This window comes from Thalassophryne amazonica, chromosome 20 (genome assembly GCF_902500255.1).
Source record: "Thalassophryne amazonica chromosome 20, fThaAma1.1, whole genome shotgun sequence".
In the NCBI taxonomy this organism is placed as follows: domain Eukaryota; kingdom Metazoa; phylum Chordata; class Actinopteri; order Batrachoidiformes; family Batrachoididae; genus Thalassophryne; species Thalassophryne amazonica.
Genome location: NC_047122.1, coordinates 39,536,067 through 39,558,101, shown reverse-complemented (window position 1 = coordinate 39,558,101; position 22,035 = coordinate 39,536,067). Strand labels below are relative to the sequence as shown.

Sequence of the window (22,035 nt, the reverse complement as noted above, 5' to 3'; positions counted from 1 at the left end):
CACACACCCAACCTGGTCAGTGCTTGTGCGTGCGTGTACTACCAAAAAAAGACTGTGTACGTCCTCAGTGCAGCGAAAAAAAATCGCTTAAGGCTAACAGCCTCCAGACAGCACAGTGGATTTGTTTTGTGTGTGCGTGCGTGTGTGCAAGAGCGCGTGTATGTGTGTGCGCGAGCATGTGGGGGGGGCGCGCACATGTGAGCATGCACAAGGATGCGCGTGCGCGCGCGCGCGTGTGTGTGTGTGTGTGTGTGCGTGTGCATGCAGAGTGCAATAGTACCAAATGTATGGAACCAAATTTGCACTCTAAATGCAATGCAACACAAATGGGATGAATTAATCCATGTCAAGTGACATACAAAGCACCAATCAAATGACAAGGATCCACTAATCCATTATATAATATAGATTACCAAATGTTTGCAGACACCTCTGTGATAATGCAATGTTTTGCTGATTTCTGAGGAGAATGTCTCGTTTGACTTTCTCATCTCCACATGAGAAAGACGGTTCCCCAACCAAATGTGGAGTGACATCTGGAAAGGCGGGTGCACAAATGAGTAAACCAACCAGTAAGCATATTTTCTGGGGTCACCATATAACAAATAAGACAAAAGTAATTCAGCAAGAACAGTCTGATCTGTTCGATTTCCTGTGCAGAAATAAATGTGTTTTTCAACAGACGAAAGCCGAGCAGATAGTGAAAGATGTTCACTGTCAGTCTCCATCACTCATCACATTCCTTTCTATCCCGCTCTGTCTAAACCTGGCCCAAAAATGAAAACACATCATGGCAAAATGTGGCGGAAAAAAAGACGTGACCAGAAGAGAGAAGAAAAACAGACTCATTTCCTGAAGTGTTTCAGTCTGAACTGATGAGATAAACAAGCACAATGGAAGCAATTCACCAATCATAAAATATAATGACAAATGTTGAAAAGCATCTGTGTAATCCCACAAGGATTATAAAATATTAATACCAAAAAAAAAGGAAGAAAGCAATGCACTCTTGAGGAAATTTTTTATTTATTTATTTATTTATGCCTTTATTAATATAGCTAACGCATAGCAAAAATATATCTTACCTATATTAATAAAGACACTCTTAAAGAGAACCTTGGATTTTTTTTCTAATGTTAAAATTAGGGAATAACCCTGTTGTGTCCGATGATTTGCGGACGTTAATGCTGGATTTTACAGTCACAAATTGAGTTTGTGACCATAATCCAGCATTATCGTCCGCAAATCATCAGACATAACAGGGTTATTCCCATTCTAATCCAAGTCCATTGTTTGCATGGTTTAGTTTTCTGTAAGTACGTAATTTGACCTGGATCCGTGTTTTCAGTGAAAGACCGCTGCATCACTGAAGGCTACATCTAAACCCGCATAATAATATAGTTAGTAAAACTGTTACGCAGACCGTAGTTTTAGGGAAATGTTGCTAGATTCCAGGTCCCGAGTCATCATATAATCACCATTAGTATTGTATTTATCGGTTATCACAGCAGTAATTGCAATATTTACATCGGTTGGCGAAGCTTACTGTAGCAACAGACCCACAGATTTCTCCATCTCGCCAACTGCAATGAGTAATTCTGTATCAGAATCCACATCAATACTTCCATACGACAGCTTAAATTTACCCATTTCAGCATCGTCGTCGCTCCATCAGTTTCTCTCACTCTCAGCTGATAGCGCCATTATTGACATTTGTGCAGCAACACAGTCAGGACGCGGAGTAATACATCAAATGTTAAATGCAGAACAATTGCACGGTGTTACCATCAAGCTCTCCTCCTGCTCCAGCCACCGCTGGTCATCCTCCATCTGTTGTTGCTGCATCATCAGCCTTTCCTCCATCAGAGCCTGACCGACGCACCCGCTGTCCTGTAGGACACGGAATCAGCCATATATATAAATATATACATATATTAATCTTTTCTAACATTTACTTGTGCAACATCATAAATTTGAATCTCAGCTTCATTTTTGATTGCTTTAGAGAACAGAAATGGAATAAAGTGTTTTGGAAAGCAGCTTGATTCATTTAATCATGATTACTTAATTATTATACTGATTACAGTAAAGTGAAATGGCAAATGTAATCAAAGTGAGCCAAAATCTGGTTAAAAATATTGAACAGCTGTCCTTCCTCAAATGTAATTATTTTATGTTTTCCAGCAAATATGTCAATACCACACAGGAATTAAATTAAATGTGGCCTAAATGAGTTTTTGTACCACTAGATGCCACATTAATTTATATTCTAAATCATGAGAAACCTTCCCTTCTCAGCCACTCCTCCCCAACCTTCCCTCCTCCACACTGAGCAGAAGAAACAGCAGTTGGAGCCTTTTAATGGGTCGAACACCTCTCAATGTGGAAAAAGCCACATGGAATTGGACTCTAGTCTAACCATGTTCTTGGTCGAATGCATTTTTTTGTCTCAAAATTATTTTTGGACATATTTCTAGAAAGGTGCTGTCTGCTATGTGGTGAGTACTCCAGTCTCTTTATGAACTTAGGAAGGAGCAACGGTTTTACAGAGCGGGCCTCACATGCACAGAAATGTCATGCACTAAACATGTATGTGCAACCAGACCAGGAATGTTAACAGGGAACAGAAAAGCACAGAGCACAGAGGGAGTGTTGCTTGATTCTCTACACAGAATGTCATTAAGGCAATAAATAGAAACTGGCTGCAATATTAATGTGCAACATGCCATTTAGTGCACCTTCAAGGTTTTCCTGTCAAATCCAGCAAACAATACCATGAATACTGTAAATATTTGTGAGAGTATACCTCCATGTTCCATAGTGCAGAATGTTCAGGTCGGTGTTGATTCCAGGAATCAGCAGGAGCATAGTTGCCTCCTACCCCTCCTACACCCCCATGAGCTGATGACTATCAATGGACAAGACAGTGACGCACAGACGGAGTCAAATATAAAATGTCAATAAATCATTCTCTGCAGTCAGGACATGGTTTGTTTCTGCTTCTGTGCAAGACCAATTTATGTGGCAGTAAAGCTAGTGAGTGTGTGAACGAGAAAGGTACTAATTAAAGTGCAAAGATTAAGTTTTTACTAGTGCAAAGATTAAGTTTTTTTCCTTGTTCTGTCCTTTATATGAGTATGAACACTTTTTAATCTATTTTGTGAAATTTACTGAATTAGTTTTTGGGCAATCATGTTAAAACAATGCTGTGCAAAACCTTCAGCCACATTTTTAAATCATGAGGAAAAGATACTGCAAAAATAATGAAAATCTTCTGAATATAAAACAACTTACACTGTAAAAATTGCCATGATGGTTCTACTTAAAAACCTTAGTTCAACTGCTGCCTTAAAAACATGAGTAAAGTTAACTTCAAAATGAGTTTTAAGTTGTGTGTCTCAAACTGCTGAGTTGAACTGATACAACAAAATTTTCATTTCACTGAAGTGACTCACAAACCTAAGTTTGTACGACGATAACTGTTTAAATTTCATTCAATTCATTAGGTTAAGTGGAAATAAAATAAAGAAACGAGCTATGATGACTTACTGACCATATCTTTTTTTTTAATAGTGTATGATTTTTAAAAAGTGCCAAGCATTAACCCTCTGGGGCCGACGCCGTTGGCTAAGACCAAGCTTTACTAAATTATAAATACCTTTTGAATGATATGAGATAGAAACTTACTTTTTTTTTTTACTGAAAAGTTAACTCCACGGACTTTTGAGCCGGCCATCGGCCATCTTTGTACTCTCTTTGTAGAAGTTGTGTGATGACGTGTGCAATGTGAGTGTCCAATCAAAATTGGTTCACCGTTACATGGTTTTCCAAAATCCAGTCGTAGGGCAGATTCACCTCACATGAAAAGCCAAAGATCATTTTCAGGAGTGATATGTTACTTGTTGGCCCGTCTGAATAGCCCCATGGGTGCTCCAATGAGTACATACTATTGGGATCCAATGCGCCCTGCGCCATTACGCACAGCGATCAGTGAAAGCAGACGGAGAGCCTCTGATGACAATCTCATGTGCTCAAACAAAGAGTGTGTAACTATCAGGATTGCTCCACTAGTTTGCATGTGAATGTTACTGGATAACTCTGTTGCTTTCTCTGCGTAAAGCACTGTTTACCATATCAAACTAACAAATAGGCCATTTTGTATATACTGTTCAAAATGTGCATTTGTGTTTATTGTTTGAACCTTTTTGTTGTACAGTCTTTCACACAAGACCTCAAATTACCTTTATAAAGTGTCAAAACAGTTGTTTATTATAGTTTGCTGTGTGTTTTGAATAAATGTTTGTGGAAAATTTTTTTTGCTTTATTTTTTCCTTGCCTATTTTTGATTGTAAATCTTTATTACACTTATAAAGCACAACAAAAACATATGTATTCTGAAAGCACAGGCTGTCCTAAAGAAAAAAGAGACATAAAACTTGATTGTGGGATGCAGGGAGAGCTGTTAACAGCAATAATAAAACATTTGTGCCAGGCGAGTGAACTGTCCAAAAAATGCCCTTGGACCTCAGAGGGTTAATAACTAAATAACACAAATGTCTTATGTCACTTTCCTTTATCTTTAAAGCTGAGTTTATTATTTTAGTTGAAATATCTGACAATCATGTTGATTAGGGTTGGGACAACTAATGATAATCATTAGTTGAATAGTCGGGTACCATTAGTCATCGACTAGTCAGCGACTAAATTTTACATTGAACCAATTAAGCCAATTTTGAATCTTCATGGTGAAACTCAAATGTGACATTCATTTTAATAATTTTAAACACAAAATCACAAATAAAAAAACAACATTCGCATGAAGACAATATCTGCACTGATTTACTAGGCACAGACTACTCTAAATTACTGTTTGAAAATTTTACATTTTGTGTTTTACTTTAACTAACAAAAAACATGAAACTCGCATTTCCACAAAAACAATTTTGCTCAGTACTGTACATCAAGAGCTAAATCCACTCTTCCACAAGTTTATATAAAAAAACATAATAATAAAATCCTAATAAAAGGGAAGTAATAATAAGAAATACAGTACACAAAATAAATAAATAAATATTTAATTGGCCAAAATAAAAAAGCATTTCATTTGTATTCATTGACTATTCTTCATTTCCATAAATACTATACAAAACATATCCGTTAATGTAAATGATATAAAATGTAAAACTGCCATCAAGCGGCGAAGAGAGGAACAAACTCAAACAACCAAATAATTACATACATTGGCATCTTTGAGCTTTATGAAATATTGTAAAATCTTAATCCTAACGCCACTGAGCCAATAACTGAAAATAATAATAATGACTGTGGACTTCATGGAATCTTATGATTCCTTATTTGGTGCTTTGAAAACTCCTCCTTCCTCCCATCTGTGAAACACATGCTCCCAAAATATATGGATGTTATTGGAACTTGTGATATGATAAAGTTTGACTTAAACAGCAGCTAAATTAAGACACTCCCAACAGAGTGTGCTGCTTATAAGAGCTTGAGAATGGGTTTGATTTGTGAGCGTGGGTGAGTGGCTGCTCGCGCCACAGGAAATGCCTGCTGTCTGCTTTGGTTTATGAGGAAGGGAACAACTGCAGTGAAAATCTCTTTTTCTCTTCCATCACATTTCTGTCTTTGACACATGCATGCCAAAGCCCTCTAAATGTTCCAAGACATTTAGAGTTTATTTGGTCTTACTTTGCTGGACTGGTCTTTAATTATTAATTATTAAAGTTTACAAGCCGTGACCATAAGTGTGTTTTGTGATAATGAGCAGTGTTTGCTTTCATCATGCTTTTTCAATGGACATTTTGTCCTCAAATCTCCCATCATCCTCTGCACACTGGTGCCACCTAAACTCTCTGGGTGCCAGATGCAAGCACCACCATGCCGCCATGGTGGATGAGAAGGAACAGAGAGGCACAGTTTCCTCAGTGCTGATGCTCTGCATTTGTGGGTACATTGTGTATGTGTGTATTTGCTTTACCGGGTAGTGGTTATGTTGGGGGCTGGAGAAGAAACCTTCGCTGGAACGAGGACTGGGGTAGCCCGGTCTGCTGGGCTGGGGACAGAAAGTCAGAGTTTGGGTCTGTTGCACACAAAAAGTAATGAGAGAAGGAAATTGCAAGAAGCTGATACGCCGATTTTACTTTGGGTGGAGCTTCATCAGACCCCCCGGAGTCCCACGACACTGTGACTTGTCTCCTCATCTCCATTCGAAGTCTTTCCTCTTGTTGAAGCTTCTCTTCCTCTAGTATGGTACTGCAAAAATGATACACAGCACTAACAGTTACATACTTTAATATATTGCATTAAAGCATAAGACTCATCTTGACACCTAATTACTATCTAACAACCTTTTCTCTGATTTCTTCTTCCTACCTGAGCTGCGTTTTTAGTTCTGTGAATCGCGGCCGCTTGCTGGGGTCATACGACCAACATTTGGTCATCAAACTGTAGAGGGTGGGCGGGCACTGGGGAGGCATAGCCAGTCGCTCGCCGTTCTCTATCCTGCCAATCACGTCATTGTTCTTCACCCCCTGGAAGGGCTTGATACCGTACATCAAGATCTCCCACATACACACACCTGCAAAGATGCACAGACAAAAACAGGCTTTAGCATCTTTAACAAATAAGCAACAAATGTTCAAAATATACAGTTGCAACTAATAAACAAAAATAAATGTATTTCACATGAAGAGGAGAAACCAGTGGTATGCACCAACTCAGACTCATTTGAATCCATGTGGTAAATTTGGAAGAGGTGCATCCAGTTGGAGAAAAGTGGGTTTTGTTTTCTTCTATCTATTTTACGTTGATGACATTTATGTTTGTGGTAAGAGTGTGATAAAATTTAAGTAAGATTAGCTCAGGAAAACTCAGATACAAATATACAAAAACAAGTACAACACTCTGGTTATTATAGAGCATATCAGACTCATTTCTGGAAGATTAGTAAAGAACAATTTCTTAACAAACACAGATTACACAAATTGGGAGACCTGACCAAACATCCAGACGTCACTGGCTGAAGTGAATCTCCTAAAGTTGATCGATTCGGGAGCCATCCACTTGATAGGCAGTTTACCTTTAGAAGCTGACACACAGACACAAACAAGACAGTGAAATTAACTGAAGAGAGCAGCGTGATTGAAGCAACACATCACTCAATCACTGGCTCTCTGGGGAATGCTGTATCCACCCATGTAAAACATATCTGACTGGTGACTAATGTTAAACTTGAGGTAAAATGCGTTAGCCACATGTAACCAGTAGGGGGTGGTAAAGTATTAGCAACTACAGAAGTAAGTTGCTTGTCAACAATTTTAAGGCAATAGCATCTATTTTTGAAGGTTACTACACATTAGATTATTTAGTGATAATGACATGCTACAAATATGTTAAAAATGTATTTATTAGAATATATGTCCAAACCTATGTCTTAATAAAATGCCCTACATGTATGCATGGATGGGTGTTTGGAAACTAACGAGCAAATTCGGAGATGTGCAACAGACGGCCTACAGTCAGCTGGTTGTCATTATGAACAAAATCCACTGCAGACTGCTTTTGCGTATCTCTGAAACAATGTTTATGAAACATGGAAATATCAGTTCTTACAAGTGTAACGACTTATTTTATTTCAGTGGCAATCCAGATGTAGACTGAGGAGACTTGACCTTCTGAAACATTGCACTGTAGGATTTTTCTGACAATTTGGTCTAGTTCCAGACAGAGGTCCAGATCTGGCAGTTTGTTGGTCCTTGGCAGAGGTACATACTCCTAATGAGTGCTGCACCAGCATACGTTTGTGCATCCCTACCTTTGTAATATGAGCTGTCCTCCATGTATCGCGACAGGCCAAAATCCGCCAGCATAACACAGTCCAACGAAGAAACTAACACGTTACGAGCTGCAATGTCCCTGAGAGTGAAGAGGGGCTAAAGTTAGCCTGGAATTATAAATGCTGATTGTTCCAACACACATCATAAAGCTAATGACTGTATGTATGAGAATAAAATATCCAACAAGTAGAATACTGCCATCACCACAGCAAGATGATATACTTGATTGGCTCAAATATAAGACGGTCCTGATTATAAGACAACCCTGTATGTTTCAGATGTATTTTCCGAAAGGAAAAAAATCTTATATTCAAGCTAATATGGTCATCCTCATTAATTATGCAGAGGGTGTAAACTAAGAGTGTTATAAATGTTCAGTTACCAGGTGTACAGGTAATTCAATATCATCTCAATGCAATTAGAATATATGCAGTCGTATAATGTGACAACTTGCACATCTTACACATACTTCATACGCCCAAGTACATGTGTACCTGTGTACGAAGCGTTTGCTCTCCAGATAGGCCAGTGCTGTGCTGAGCTGGTAAGCGAAGAGGATGAGAGTGGCCAAGTCCAGACTGTATTTCCTCACCTGAAGGAATGAGCGCAACTATAGACGACACACACAATTGAAAACACACAAAGGCAGAGGGATAAGAAATCACTCAGAGAGCCCAGACCTCCACAAGCCTGAAGAACCCCTCAGTTTGTACACCACAAATGCAAAAATCCTACGTCATATTCTTTCTTCATCAGGGAGCTGATGGTCTAGTGCAGGAGTGGCCAACTTGTTCCCGAAAAGGGCCAAGAGGGTGCAGGTTTTCTTTGCAGCCACTGATTACGAGGTGATTACACCAGGTGATTTCACTGATTAACTGATTCCATCTGCTCAAAGTGACATTAATCAGTGAAATCACCTGGTGGAGTCAGTGGCTGCAAAGAAAACCTGCACCCTCTTGGCCCTTTCGGGAACAAGGTGGCCACCCCTGGTCTATTGGTTAAGTGTTGGGCTTCAGACCAGATGCTCCTCAGTTCAAAACCCAGCCAGAACAGATAATTACTAAGGGTCCTTAGGCAAGGTCCTTAAGCCAATAGTTGCTCCCGGTGTATTTTGAGCTCCTTGCGTGGCAGCACCCTGACACTGGTGTATGAGTGTGAATGCGAGGCATAATTGTAAAGTACCTTGAGCTTCTGATGCAGATGGAAATGTGCTATATAAATGCAGTCCATATATTCTTTATTTAAAGCACATTTGTAATATTATTTAACTTGAACTAAATCTGTTTTGTATTACAATTGATGCTGCCAAAAAAAAAAAAAAAAAATGCGTGCTACAACCATGACCTGTGAGCAGCTTCTTCAGTTTTTCATTGATAAAGTGTTATCAGTCAGACAGAATGCTGATCAGAAATGTAATGTTGAACTGTCTGTTACTCGTGGACATTCTGCTGTGCTCGAGCAGTTTGAGCCCGTTTCGCAAAACCTACAAGTTGTCCTTTAGATGTTAGCTAAGGTGCTGAAAGAGGTTTTTAATACTGTCGGGTTGGGTCTGATAACTTTTATCAACTCTTGTCCAGGGTCTGTTCCAGCTGCTTTTAAACACTCTGTGGTTCAACTATGACTTAAAAAATCCCACCTCAACTCATCATCTGCATCAGAAGCTCATCAGTTTTATCCCATTTTAAACCTGTCTTGCATCTGCCATTTCTCTCCAAGATTTTAGAAAAAGCTATTTTTATACAGTTACAGTCATTTTTAGGAGACAATCACATCCTTGAAAAATTCAGAGGGGTGACCCACTGCTTAGGCCATTCTAACAGTTACAAGGTTTTTACAAAGTTTCACAAAGCTGAAGAAACAAAAAACAGGAAATTAAACAACATGAAAACTAGGTGCAGTTGTGGCATGGTAACATCTAGACAAAATCTAAGGTAGGCACTTCTCTTGACACATCCATTTTATTTGAACAAAATTCTGGTATTCTCATCTGTCCTCATCAAACCTGAAGACTGTTCTCAGATCTCCATTTCTTCTCAAGAAGGTCACAGAAAGTAATAGATGTCTTCCCAGAGCTTGGGGCAGTTTAGCGCCACACCACTCCTCCCTCACTGCATGTTAGAATTAATTCTCAATTAAATTAATATATTGACAATATGAAGATATACACAATACTAACACTCATCACAAGTACTTTTTTTGGGATTGAAGGTGTCATACTTGCCGAGAATAGAACTACTTGAATCAGCTATCCGGCTACTTACCAAGTCATAACAACCAAGACATAGTGATGGTAGGGAAAGGTGGAGCTGCAAGATACGTTATCCAACCACCCGATTTTTACCTCAGTTAGACCCCTCTGGAGGGATTTGAGAAGAGCCTTATTCAATATTTAGAGACTAGTAAAATGAGTGATGACAGCCTAGTTTGATGGAAATTCTATAAAAATGCTTTCAGACCATAAACAAACCAACCCATGGTTCAATTTGATCCACAGCAAGACTCTCTCTTTTGACCAGATCCAAAATGGGCTATTTGGAACATGGTCCAGGGTAGCACAAACACATCTCAGACCAAAGAGAAAAGCCTGAATGTCTGAACTAAATGAGAGCATGTGGGAGAAAAAAAGGTGGAGGATAAGTTCTGATATGGCAGAAAAAGAAGACCAATTTTAAACATATCATTTGCTTCCTTGTATAGGTTTGTTTGCTTCCATGTAGGCAGTTTGGACACATTTCCAGGGTTCTCCAGTATTCTTTAATACTCTCTGATGTAATGCCAAATATTAATGTTACAATTTTGCCCCACCTCTCAATGATGTTGACATACATTTTCAGTATTAACATTTCTGCAATATTTCATGAAAACTGGTTTAAGTCTTTTCTAGTTACCCTGCTAAGAAAAAGACAAATTGCACCAAAACCTCCATGACAGAGGTTATCAGCTCAGCATCGCCTCAACAGCTGCCATCACAACTATTCCTCCAGCGTACCTCTCCCAGCGTACAGAGCTCCATGATGATCCACACAGGGTTCTCTGTGATCACACCAATCAGCTTAACGATGTGGGGGTGGTCGAACTGACGCATGGTCACTGCAAGGTTAAATGACACGGACGTATTAGCACAGATGACAAGATGAACAGGAGGAGCGTTGCTGCAAACACATGCATGGTGTGTTCCAGCCCAGTCTCACGTTTTTTGTTTTTTTTTCGTGCTCCCATGACGAAATGAGTCAAATTTTCATGACAGGGTTTTTTAACTCACTATTCCTAACCCTACTCCTACCTCCAACCTGAACCATAACCATAACCTAATCTTACTCCTTCTCCCCACCCTAACCATAACCACCCCGACCCCCCGCTTCACTTTTAATTTCATGCAGCCATCACGGAATGAATTAGAATGAATTTGTGCTGCTGTGACGAAAATGAGGCGCTTTTGTCACAATATCACGAACCAATAGATTAATGTATATTTCATGCTGCTGAATCACGACTTGCCATGAGACTGGGTTATGTGTTCTTACGTGCTTCCTGCAGGAACTTTTCTCTGACGCTGTCCGAAGTGCAGTTTTTACACGTCTTAATAGCGACAGGTAGCAGTGGTTTGTCCTGCAAAAACGCAGCACAAATATCAGGCTATTAGAAAGCAGACAGAATGTTCTGTCATCTTAAGCGACTGAGAGGTAGGTGAAAGTCAATTCAGGAAAGTTTTCTACCATTCTTCTGTATCTTAAACATTCATTTTCTGACTTTTATTTTATTATTATTGTTTTGGTTCCTTCATCTTAGTTTGGCTTTGTGTAAGTCTGTGTGTATTTCCACATACCGGACTATTATAGACTCCTTGGTGCACGTCTCCAAACTGACCCTCCCCTATGCAGCGTCCCAGTTCTATCCTGTCCCTCTGGATCTCATAGTCCCGTGCTGGGAAAGAGCAGACAAAAAAAGATGACCAAAGAAGTTGTTGTTTGTTTTTTTTTGGGGGGGGGGTGCAGAACCACTTATGAATGTCATCCTAATTTTTCAGTTTTCTTTGCTTTTTTTGAATGATGTGCTTATGATCTTTGACACCAGCCATTTTTGCAAGCCCCACTCATTGGAATTAGAAGATGAAAAGCACAATAAGTCCAATACCGGTACAATGCTTTTCCCCTGACACTGTCGCACAAAGTGTATGAGAGTCCCACCACTCCTGCCTGACAGGTTGCTAATCCATCACAGGTTAATTCGCCAGCTAAGATTGGTACCCATTTACACCTGGGTGGACTGTGACAATGCAGAAGATGTGTCTTGTCCAAGTCCACTGACAGGTAGTGCGACTAGGAATCAAAACCTGTTGACATATTGGCAGCTGACCTCCTGTCCACTGACATACCTGGTCTGAAACTCAAATAAACCATTAGGGCAATTCTACAGTAACGGAATTACAATCTGAGCTAATCTGTCATGGTTAGATGCCATATGTCCAGATTTTGCTGCTGTTGTAATTCCATTACCACAGAATTGCCCATTAGTGATATCTGCAAATGCACTCAAGACAGCTATAAAAGAACATCTATAACATGCAAACAGTAGCAAAAAAAATAGTGTGCAGACCAACAAATAAATCAATTTAGCAGGCAGGTGTAAGATTCATAAACAGTTGCAGTGTTTGCTGTTCACACAGGCCAGTGTCTGCCAATTGTTGAGACAACACTCTGGAGTTCTCAGTGCAAGTAAACATGAAAAGATCATCTCCAAGTCCTTTGCAGAGGAGAGAAATTAACTTGGAACAGAAATGACTTAAAGAATAATGGTAGGTGTTTCTACTGAAATGTTTAAAAGACAAATAAAACTTGATACTAATGCACAAACCACAAACCAACAAAACCATTTCTAAAGCTGACTATGTAGAAAAGAATATTTTCTTGTCCCTGTTGAAACCTGCATGTTCTGACAGTTTCACTGTTTATACTGAAAGGACCACAGAACAAACAAAAGAATGAAAATGGACTAAACACTGGGATCAGTAGGTTTATACAGCATTTTATCCAATACGGGTTTGACTCCACCTATAGGAAAACAAATTTAAAGTCTAACCAACCAATTCAAAAGTTAAAAAAAAATCCTTTTGGTGATAATAAACCCATCTTGCTTGATTGCAGAAAACTATATTATTATTTCAAACACAAGCACAATTCATAGTGGCCTGCATGAACATGAGCACAGTAATAAATCAAGATATTAGGATTGTGAAATGAGAACCAAATCAATAAACAGCTCCTCATAATTGCTTCACTTCAACAAACAAGAACTGAAAAAAAAAAAAAAAAAAAAAAAAAAAGTGGACATGAGATGCTGAATTTTTCTTTGCCAGGTGAAATGAAACTTTCTACACTGGTTTTCTAACAACCCTAAATTAGCCTTATAAATCTGATAGCATTATGTGCTTCAATGTGGGTTTGCTTGTTGGTTTTACTGGAGTTACGGCAGGGCAACAGCCTGGCAAAGAAACATTTTCAAACTAAATTTAACATTTAGAGCCATTTGAATAGAACAGAATGAGAGCGAGGGACAGTAAGTTTTACCTTCAACTACTCCATAGCTCACTGTGGAGGCGATGGGGGGGAAAAAAGAGGAAGAAGGACAGATGAAGACAGACCCAGACAGCTGCTTTAAGATTGAAAATAGCTCAGAAATCACAGAGACCATCTACCTAGTTTGCTTTTGATATTACTTAATGTTAACACAGAATGATTCAAACAGCAACTTCACTATATTACTGTTATACAACTATATTTTATCGGCATTTCATGAAAAAATGTAAAAACAGAGGCACAGAGAAGAGAAGAAATATCTCCAGAGACTAGTGTGCTTCAAGCAAGAGGATAATAAAAGAGAATGAGACAAAGGAAGAAATAAAAGGCAGTTATAGAAAGACAGAAAAAGACTGCGGGAGAACAGTTTCAAAGTTGGCCACGCAATCAAAAAACACACGTGGCCAAAATATCCTGATTACAAGGATAAAAAGCTACTATTACATGAAGTTTTTGCCATTCAAAAGATGTGAGCTGCATTTATCCACAAATTCAGGGTTTCGAGCAACATCTGAATGGATTTCCCAGATATAATATGCCTGCAACCCGCCAGAGTTACAGAGTGCAAGCTGCAGCTTTTCTGATCTAAAGCTCATGTTGGTCAAAGTGGCCTGGCCATGATTAAATGTGGTTTAATGAAAGCCAGTCTTCGTCCCCTTTGCTTCTAGGAAATGTTTCACATCGCGTTCAACTCCAGAGCAATAAAATCAGCAGTAGAAGTGAAACTGTTTGTTCTCTTGTGCTGGTGCGAACTGTGCAAAATGCTGACTGAATCCCTGCTGTCGGTGCTGAAAGAGAAAACAGAATGAGCTACTTACTGGACGGCATGGTGTATGTGTCCTCCTCATCCACTATCTCAGCGTAGTCATCAGTTTCTGCAACATTAGACAGGCAGACAAACTGGAATTACACTACAAATATCAACGTGAGTCCCAAAAAAAATAAAAAATAAAAAAGCAAGCGTAAGGTTCAGCTGACGTGCAAACGTTGTGCAAATGTACGATCGCTCCTTGCCAGCAAAAGTGGCCAAAAAGTAAAGCTGGGACGCTGCACAAAGCAACACCCCCACGTCGCTCCTCTCTCAGTAATGTGGCTCTCTCCTACAAACTGCACACTTGGTGCAGTGTCAGCTGAGCATGTGCTGTGTGCACGTCTACGAGAACAGCTGGGCTGCAGGGACGAACTGTGGCGGCGGAGGAGTGGCAGGAGAGAGGAGATGGACAGAAGGAGAGAGCAGGATCAGAGTGGAAAAAGAAAGGCAGGGGAAAAATGGAAAACCAAAGTGGACAGCGCTTAAAATATGCCAAAAAGAAGAGGCAGTCAAACAGGAAGAAAAAAAAGAGCGTTTCAATATCGTGCATCCAGGTGGGAGTGTTTACGAGCACATCTGTGCAGGAGCAGACAGATGGGCAGAGAGGAAGAACGACTGAGGAGGAAAGAGAGGAGAAGATGGACGAGGAGTCTCTCAAAACCAGATGGCAGTGTTTAAAACTCCATCTGCGTGCTGGAAACAAGAGTAAACACCTGCTGCCCCAAACGTTATCAGCCTTCATAAGAATGTGTCCCCAAACTCATCAGAAATCTAAAAAAATAAATAAATAAATCCTGAGTGGTGACTGCCAGTATTAAAGTGAGTGAAACGTTTTGTGTTATATTTACAGTCAGGTCCATAATTATTTGGACAATGCCAGAGTTTTTGAGCTTTTGCCTCTGTACATCACCACAGTGGACTCGAAAATCGCATTAACCTTTTGAAAATTACAAGCATCATTATATTCGGTTCTTTCCACAGAGATGAAAGAAGACGAGAGCAAACATCACAGTTGTTTCTACAATATTTACATCTGCCATCTTGGATAAGGAATCATCTTCTTGGCATTTTTAGGTGCAAATCAATTAATGCAAATGGACCACAGTAGCCTTCTCTGTAAATAGTGATATTAGGTAAGTGATTGTGATAACGGTATTTTTTACTCAGTCACTCATAGTCAACCGCTTAGGGTCCCGGGGGGGTGGGGGTGGAGTCTAGCCCAACAGTCATAGGGCATAAGGCGGGGCACACCACGGACATAACGCCAGTCTATCGCAGGACCGCATATAGACAAACAAACACATTCACACCCGCACGCACACCTACAGACAATTTAACGTTTCCAATCCACCTAACCTGCATGTGTTTGGATGTGGGAGGGAGCACCCAGAGAGAACCCATGCAAACATGGGGAGAACATGCAAACTCCACACAGAAAGGTCACAGGTGGGAATCGAACCAATGACCTTCTTGCTGTGAGGCCACCGTGCTCTCAACTGTGTTTTTGTGCATGGAAAATTAAATACTTTGAACTTTCACTGGCCTCTGTGATCACTCAAACAATGGCTGTGGTGTTGTTATGATTCAGAAGCATTCAGTGACTGGTCCCCTTCCCAAACATTTGTGGTGAAGACATTTGGCTTTGATGACATTGTCTAATTCCATTCTTTATCGTTAACAAGCTGGCAGCCTGAGCTAATCATTACTGGCTGGTTCTCTGTGAGTCCTCCATTTTCATACAGAACAAGTAACTGGACAAGCAAAATATAAGGATTGTCATTAATATAAATCATTACTTTTACTGCCAGTTTTCTTAAGACAAGTCAGAATTAGTATGATACTGTATGGCAATGCTGCTTTCCATTTACCTCGGAAGTCGTAAATCACGACTGGGAATGATGTCGCATCCGAGGTAAATGCGTTCCCAGTTCTACACAACACAGCAAGTCGGAAAATTTGATTTTGGACTATAGTGTCCTACATAAATATGCAGCCCACCAAAGAGACCTCATGGAAGAGGACAAATGACAAATGACACAGAATTTAGAATTTAGCGTTTTAACTGATTGGTCAGTTTGTACCACTGTGTACCTAGTCCATGTTAGCAACATGGGGTTAGCACGGGTTAGCCAATATTAGTGGCACCAGCTTATGAATGTCACATCAGGTGGTATGCTTTAAAATACTGTACCAACATGTCCACAGACAATAGTCGGACAGTACTGTCTGTGGGATTTATAGACAGAAGTGCTCATGTGGATTGTTGTATGTGGGGGGTTACAACAAGTTAACATGTTGAAAATCCGACTGCAGTGGGAGTTCCTGGGGAGGGGATCGCACCATAAATCTCTGGAGCAGGTGGGCGGCTCCCCAAAAGCAAAGTGATTGAGCAAGAACAAGTCTAGTGATGGAAGCCAACCAGGCACTCAGACAAACGTGAAGGAGTTATAGGCTTCCATGGCTGCGATGGGAGAAACTGCGCATAGTGCAACTTTTGAGGAAGCTGAAAAATGCATAGTTCAGCACTGCAAGTCAACTTCATTGAGGCAAAATGTTAAACTACCTACATATGCATATGTGTTTGACAATGACCTGACTTCAGTGCACTTCCAAAAGCATTGTTTATACATAAGTTAAAATAAAAAAGGCTTTTTCAGCTACTAAATTGTCAATGCTCACTGATGAAAAACATGTTAACAAAGTAACCGTACACTGAGGAAAAAACTGATTTGTGTTTCCTGCGATGTCCACATTGTGTTTCTTGTGCTGTATCTTCATGTGTTTTCTGCAGAACAAAACCTTGTGTGTGCGTGTGATTGAATTAGCCCGTTATAGCCAGGAATGCACCCACTCCCGAGTCCAGCAAATCTCTCCTTACTCACTACTCTGTGTCTCGGCTTGCGACTTGTGGTTGTGTGTGTGTGCACATATGATGACAATGCACGTGTGCATCATTCTTCATGTGTATGCCTCTGCGTGTGTGTGCTTGTGTGTGTGTGTGTGAGAGAGAGAGCGAGAGCGAGTGAGTCAGCGAGGGAGAGCTGGAGAAGAACAGTTAAACAGAAATACCGCTTAAATTAATGAATGCAGTTTTTGTGCTTTGTTGGGATTAAGAATTAAAATTAAGCTGCAGTTTATTGCCGCACACAATAAGAAGTTGCTCTGATTGAAGCTACTGATGAATTACGATTTCACGTTTCCAATTCAAACACTAAAACATATGAGGTTGACCAAATAATAGCTGTTTTCTAAATAATTCCATGTAATTTTGGTCCTGATAGAGTGGACGCACTCAGGCTGTGCATGCACAAACATCAGCCCACACATACACACACACACACACACACGCACACACAAGCGATCATCTTTTGCCAAAAGTGTGTGACACCAGAGAGATTGATAAACAACAGCATAACTTTACCATCCCCACTAAGATCTTCTGCAGGGTCCAGGAGAACACACAGGAAACAGGACAGCAGAGCAGGAGAAAGAAAAGCAAGAGGCAGAAAGGAGGAGAAAAGAGAGAGAGTGTTGAGGTTAGAGCATACAAAGAGCAAACACACCAGAGGAAACGTTACCACTGCAGAGCCCAACATTCAGCAGGCTGTTAGTTCATGTCCAAATTATTTCCAGTGAAAAGGCAGTGTTAACGTTAATGCTCAGCAGAGAGAACGAACACAGCAACAATATGCAACACAAGTCAGCACGAGGGTTCAAGTGCGGTTAGATTAAAGCCTGTTGTTTGTGAAAGAGTCAAGCTGCTGAGGCTTGTGAGTGGGCGAGTAAATGTTGGTTCGTCGATACAGGCCACAGCTGTGGATTCAGGGGCAGCACTGTGTTTGAAACAGTGATCCACGTCCTCACCGGGCAAGATTTCTCACAAAGCTCCAAAATTATTTTGTTTTATTCAATATGTGTAGCCGACTCTTCAGAGAAATACTGCAGCTGCAACTTGCTCACAGTAAATCTGATACAGATCCTGAGGCCCAATGGTGCTGGTGTTCTGTGGCTTGAAGCAGGAGGGAGTGTACGACGCCAGTACATCCCAGGTCACATTCCCATTCCAGACTGGTTACCATTTACAGCTGGGTGGACTGAGACAATGCAGATGAAATGTCTTATCCGAGGATACAGACAGGGAGCATAACTGGGAATTGTGCACATGTCAGCAGCCCAACTCCTCAGCCAGCTGAGCCACCTGCTCTCACAGGAATGCACACTTATTGCAGACCTGAAAAACACGATGTCATGTCTACTGTCACATTTGGACTCACCATGTGAAAGGGCTTGAGGGGAGCCGCTAGCTAATGGTAAAAGCTACCAAGGTGAGAACAAATCGCGACATGTTTACAGTAGTGTGAGCATCTTGACTTTTGGTACAATCAAGACATCCAATAATTTTTGTGTGACTGAACATCGTTCATCCTAATACACAAGCTGAGTGGATAAAGAGCTAACCTGCCAATATGTTCAAATCCCACTCGTGCTATCCGCTCTACCCAGCTGTAAGTGGGTAGTGGTGTCACCGACCGAACGGGCCATCCTGCATTCACTGCACATGCGTCATTTCGGACAGCAACGTCATTTCTGTCCGTCAGCCGCGATTCACCGATTATCACCTCGTTTCTGCTTCAAACTGCACTCCAGTCATCATCTATCTCAGCGACAGATATCTGAAGCGTTTGTACAACAATCATTTCCACATAAATTCACCATCATTTCATAATAAAAGATGGGGGATTGATCAGAGCGCCGCAGCAGCACGTCTGTTATTTCGGAGCGCCAGCAGCGATTCTCCGATTATCGCCTCGTTTCTGCTTATAACTGACTTTAGAATGATTTAAAAGGTTTTACTTTGTCATTTGATGGTTAATAATTACATTATTCCCTTTGATCGCTTTGGGTGTAGCGAGTCACACTCAGACGTGCTGCTGTGGTCCCAAATGATGCATGCACAGTGCAAGCAGGGAGGACCAATTGTTATGTGGGACCGTTCGGTCAGCAACACTGGCCTTGGCTGTGGAAGTAACCTGTGTCAGATTAACATCCAATCTAGGGGCAGTTGTAAACTAATCTAAACTAAACTAATCCACTTCAGAATCTGGAGATAAACACCAACAGTCTGTTGGTGTTTATCTCCAGATTCTTGGAGACCTCAAGTCCTCTCTAAGACTTACTACTACTACTACTACTACTTCTTCTTCATCATCTTCTTCTTCTTCTCATACACAAACAATTTTAGAAGCAGCTTCTTCAGCCAAACAACACCACCCTTGAGGTGGTGGTAATCAATTACTCAAAGACACTATAACAGTTAAGGTCCAGTTGGGAATGCAGCTCATGCGAGACTACAATGACAAACAAAACTCTGACAATATATATTAACTGACATAAAACACTGAAAGACAAAAACTGCCAAACTGTGAATTAAACACCAAAGAATGTGCTGAAACCTCACAGAACCTTTTTTTGCTGTGGTACGCTGAAATCACACCTTTGAGCGTTTTTACAATGAGAGATTCAAAATGTGGAAAATATTTTTTTAGCAGACAATGTTGGCATTCACTTCTAAATGCTGAGAAGTGGGTGGTAAAATATAGATAAGGTACATATTACTGATGATGCATCTGCAACAAAGAAAAGCCTCAGTGTCCATGCACTGGATTAATTGTACGCAGCAACACAATCAGCTATTGCGATGATTTGTGAAAGTGAATTATTCAAAGCAATCAAGCAATGAAGGTGAAGACAGTTTAGTACAAAACAGAATCTTTATAAAATGTGGCAGAAGGAAAACATTATTTTAACATTTAGCTCAGCACTGCGAATATAAAACACAAAAGGTGCTAAAATTTAGAATAAGCTAACTTTTTGAATGCAACACTGGAGCAAAGGTACATCAAAGAAGCTCAAACCATTTTTAAAGTGGTCATATGATACATTTTTGCAGCACGCTAACAGAGGACACAATGTGTTGGTAAAATGGGCATTAAAATTGCAAAGGGAGAGCAGAAACCATAGTTTGACTCCCATTCACAAACTGTCTCGACATAGCATGCAGGCCAATGTGTGTGACATACATCACAGGTGATTAAACCTCAAACATATTTAACTGTGTCACACATTTATGAAAAACTGATTCTGCACAATATGACCCCTTTAAAACAGCACATAGATGTCAGGTTGTGTTATATGGCACATTTATCAATAAGTCACGTTGGGTTTTTTTTGGGGGGGGGGATACCATATCTGTGTATTCTTAATGCACCAACAGCTACATGCATCTAATCAGGCCTTTAATTCTGCCACATAATGATTTTGGTGATAAGCTCCTCTACCACAGTTGTGCTCAGAAGTTCACGTGCACTAATCTTCCACATGAATGTCATGGCAATAAGAATTTGGTGAACATTTGACTTTCCGTTGGATTTTCTGAAATCATCACAGGGTCAAAATTACACAAACATGGCAAAAATATTCATACACCCACTTAAAGTATTACAGTAGTTCAGTGTTTGTGATCAAACAGCACACACTAGAATGTGAATGTCCAAAGAACCTCAGTGCAGAGCTGAGAAAGATGATCATTGATTTAGACGTCACAAATGGCTCATTAGTTAAAATAGATGTATATAAGTACAATTTACTGAGGTGTAGCCACTTTGCAAAGGTCTGCAAGAAGACCCACATTTTTGACCTCAGCTGAGAGGAAATCACTTTGGCTGGTTAGGAACAACCCTGGAACTACCAAGGCAACAACCTGCCATGAAAGGAAGCTTCTGGAACACCAATGTCAATGCCTACAGTCAATTAAGTTTTACATTGTCATGGACAGAGAGGCTCCAAAATCAACACCTTCAAGCTCGACTAAAGCTTGCAACTGACTACTTGAACAAAGAAAAACCCTTCTTGGGGAACATACTGCGGTGAGATGAGACAAAGATTGAGTTGTTTGGTCACAATGACCAGTGTTATGTTTGGAGGAGTAAAGTTGAGGAACACTGTACCAGTTGTTCAGCATGGTCTTAGGCTATTTATCTGCAAGTGGAATTGGTGTGTAGATGGAAGTAGATGGAATAAAGAATAAAGAAGATGACCTCAGAATTCTTCAACAAAATCTCAAACCACAGATGGTTGAAACTTGGACACAACTGGGTGTTCCAACAGGATGATGACCCCAAACACACATCAAAGCTAGTTGGAGAATGGATAAAGCAAACTACCATTAAGCCTTTGGAATGGTCTTCCCAAAGTCCTGACCTCAACCCCAATTAAAACTATCTGGATTGTGATTAAATGTTGGGTCTGTGCCAAGAAACCAACAAGTTATTTGATCACTAATAAATCTGCCAAGAAAAGTGGCCACATGTCCAAAATGAATTCAGCCAGAAGGTTATTGATGACAACCACCAGCATTAGGTGTGCTGTAAATATAGTTTTGACTCTGTGCTGAATCCAGGTCAGGTCTGGAAGCATGTGCTGTCAAGTGTCACCACATCCACTGCACTATAAAACTGACAAAATTACAAAGACTCCTGAAAGGCAAACAATTGGTCCATCCCCACCTGTCGAAAGTTGCCATCTATCTGTTAATTGAACCAAAGATGCCCCGTTGTTTGATTTCAGAAAACCCAAAACAAAGTTAAACTTGTGCACCACACTCTAGTTTTTCTATTGAAGATGTACAATATACATTCTACTCCAGATAATGAAAAGTTCTAAGAAATTACTGAAAGCTCAATACTGGTGACATTAATTTTCATGACTATATGTAAACCTCTGACCACAACTGCAA

At 40.2% G+C, this 22,035-nt stretch overlaps 1 protein-coding gene across 14 annotated transcripts in view; it reads right to left on the bottom strand.

Annotated features, from left to right (window-relative positions):
* LOC117502231 (focal adhesion kinase 1-like) overlaps nucleotides 1–22,035 on the bottom strand; it is a 107,840-nt gene that overhangs the window by 10,813 nt on the left and 74,992 nt on the right. For 7 of the 14 annotated variants that reach the window (XM_034161272.1, XM_034161273.1, XM_034161266.1 and 4 more), the window contains 14 exons: nucleotides 17,662–17,679; nucleotides 14,248–14,304; nucleotides 13,421–13,441; nucleotides 11,680–11,777; nucleotides 11,378–11,462; nucleotides 10,843–10,943; nucleotides 8,348–8,463; nucleotides 7,832–7,932; nucleotides 7,016–7,105; nucleotides 6,391–6,595; nucleotides 6,159–6,270; nucleotides 5,996–6,070; nucleotides 2,807–2,908; nucleotides 1,786–1,890 (listed from right to left, as the gene is read on the bottom strand). In XM_034161272.1, the coding sequence (XP_034017163.1) occupies nucleotides 1,786–1,890; nucleotides 2,807–2,908; nucleotides 5,996–6,070; nucleotides 6,159–6,270; nucleotides 6,391–6,595; nucleotides 7,016–7,105; nucleotides 7,832–7,932; nucleotides 8,348–8,463; nucleotides 10,843–10,943; nucleotides 11,378–11,462; nucleotides 11,680–11,777; nucleotides 13,421–13,441; nucleotides 14,248–14,304; nucleotides 17,662–17,679 (1,286 nt within the window). The remainder of the gene's footprint in view (nucleotides 1–1,785; nucleotides 1,891–2,806; nucleotides 2,909–5,995; nucleotides 6,071–6,158; nucleotides 6,271–6,390; nucleotides 6,596–7,015; nucleotides 7,106–7,831; nucleotides 7,933–8,347; nucleotides 8,464–10,842; nucleotides 10,944–11,377; nucleotides 11,463–11,679; nucleotides 11,778–13,420; nucleotides 13,442–14,247; nucleotides 14,305–17,661; nucleotides 17,680–22,035) is intronic. The other 7 variants (XM_034161265.1, XM_034161270.1, XM_034161276.1 and 4 more) reach the window with 3 other exon arrangements.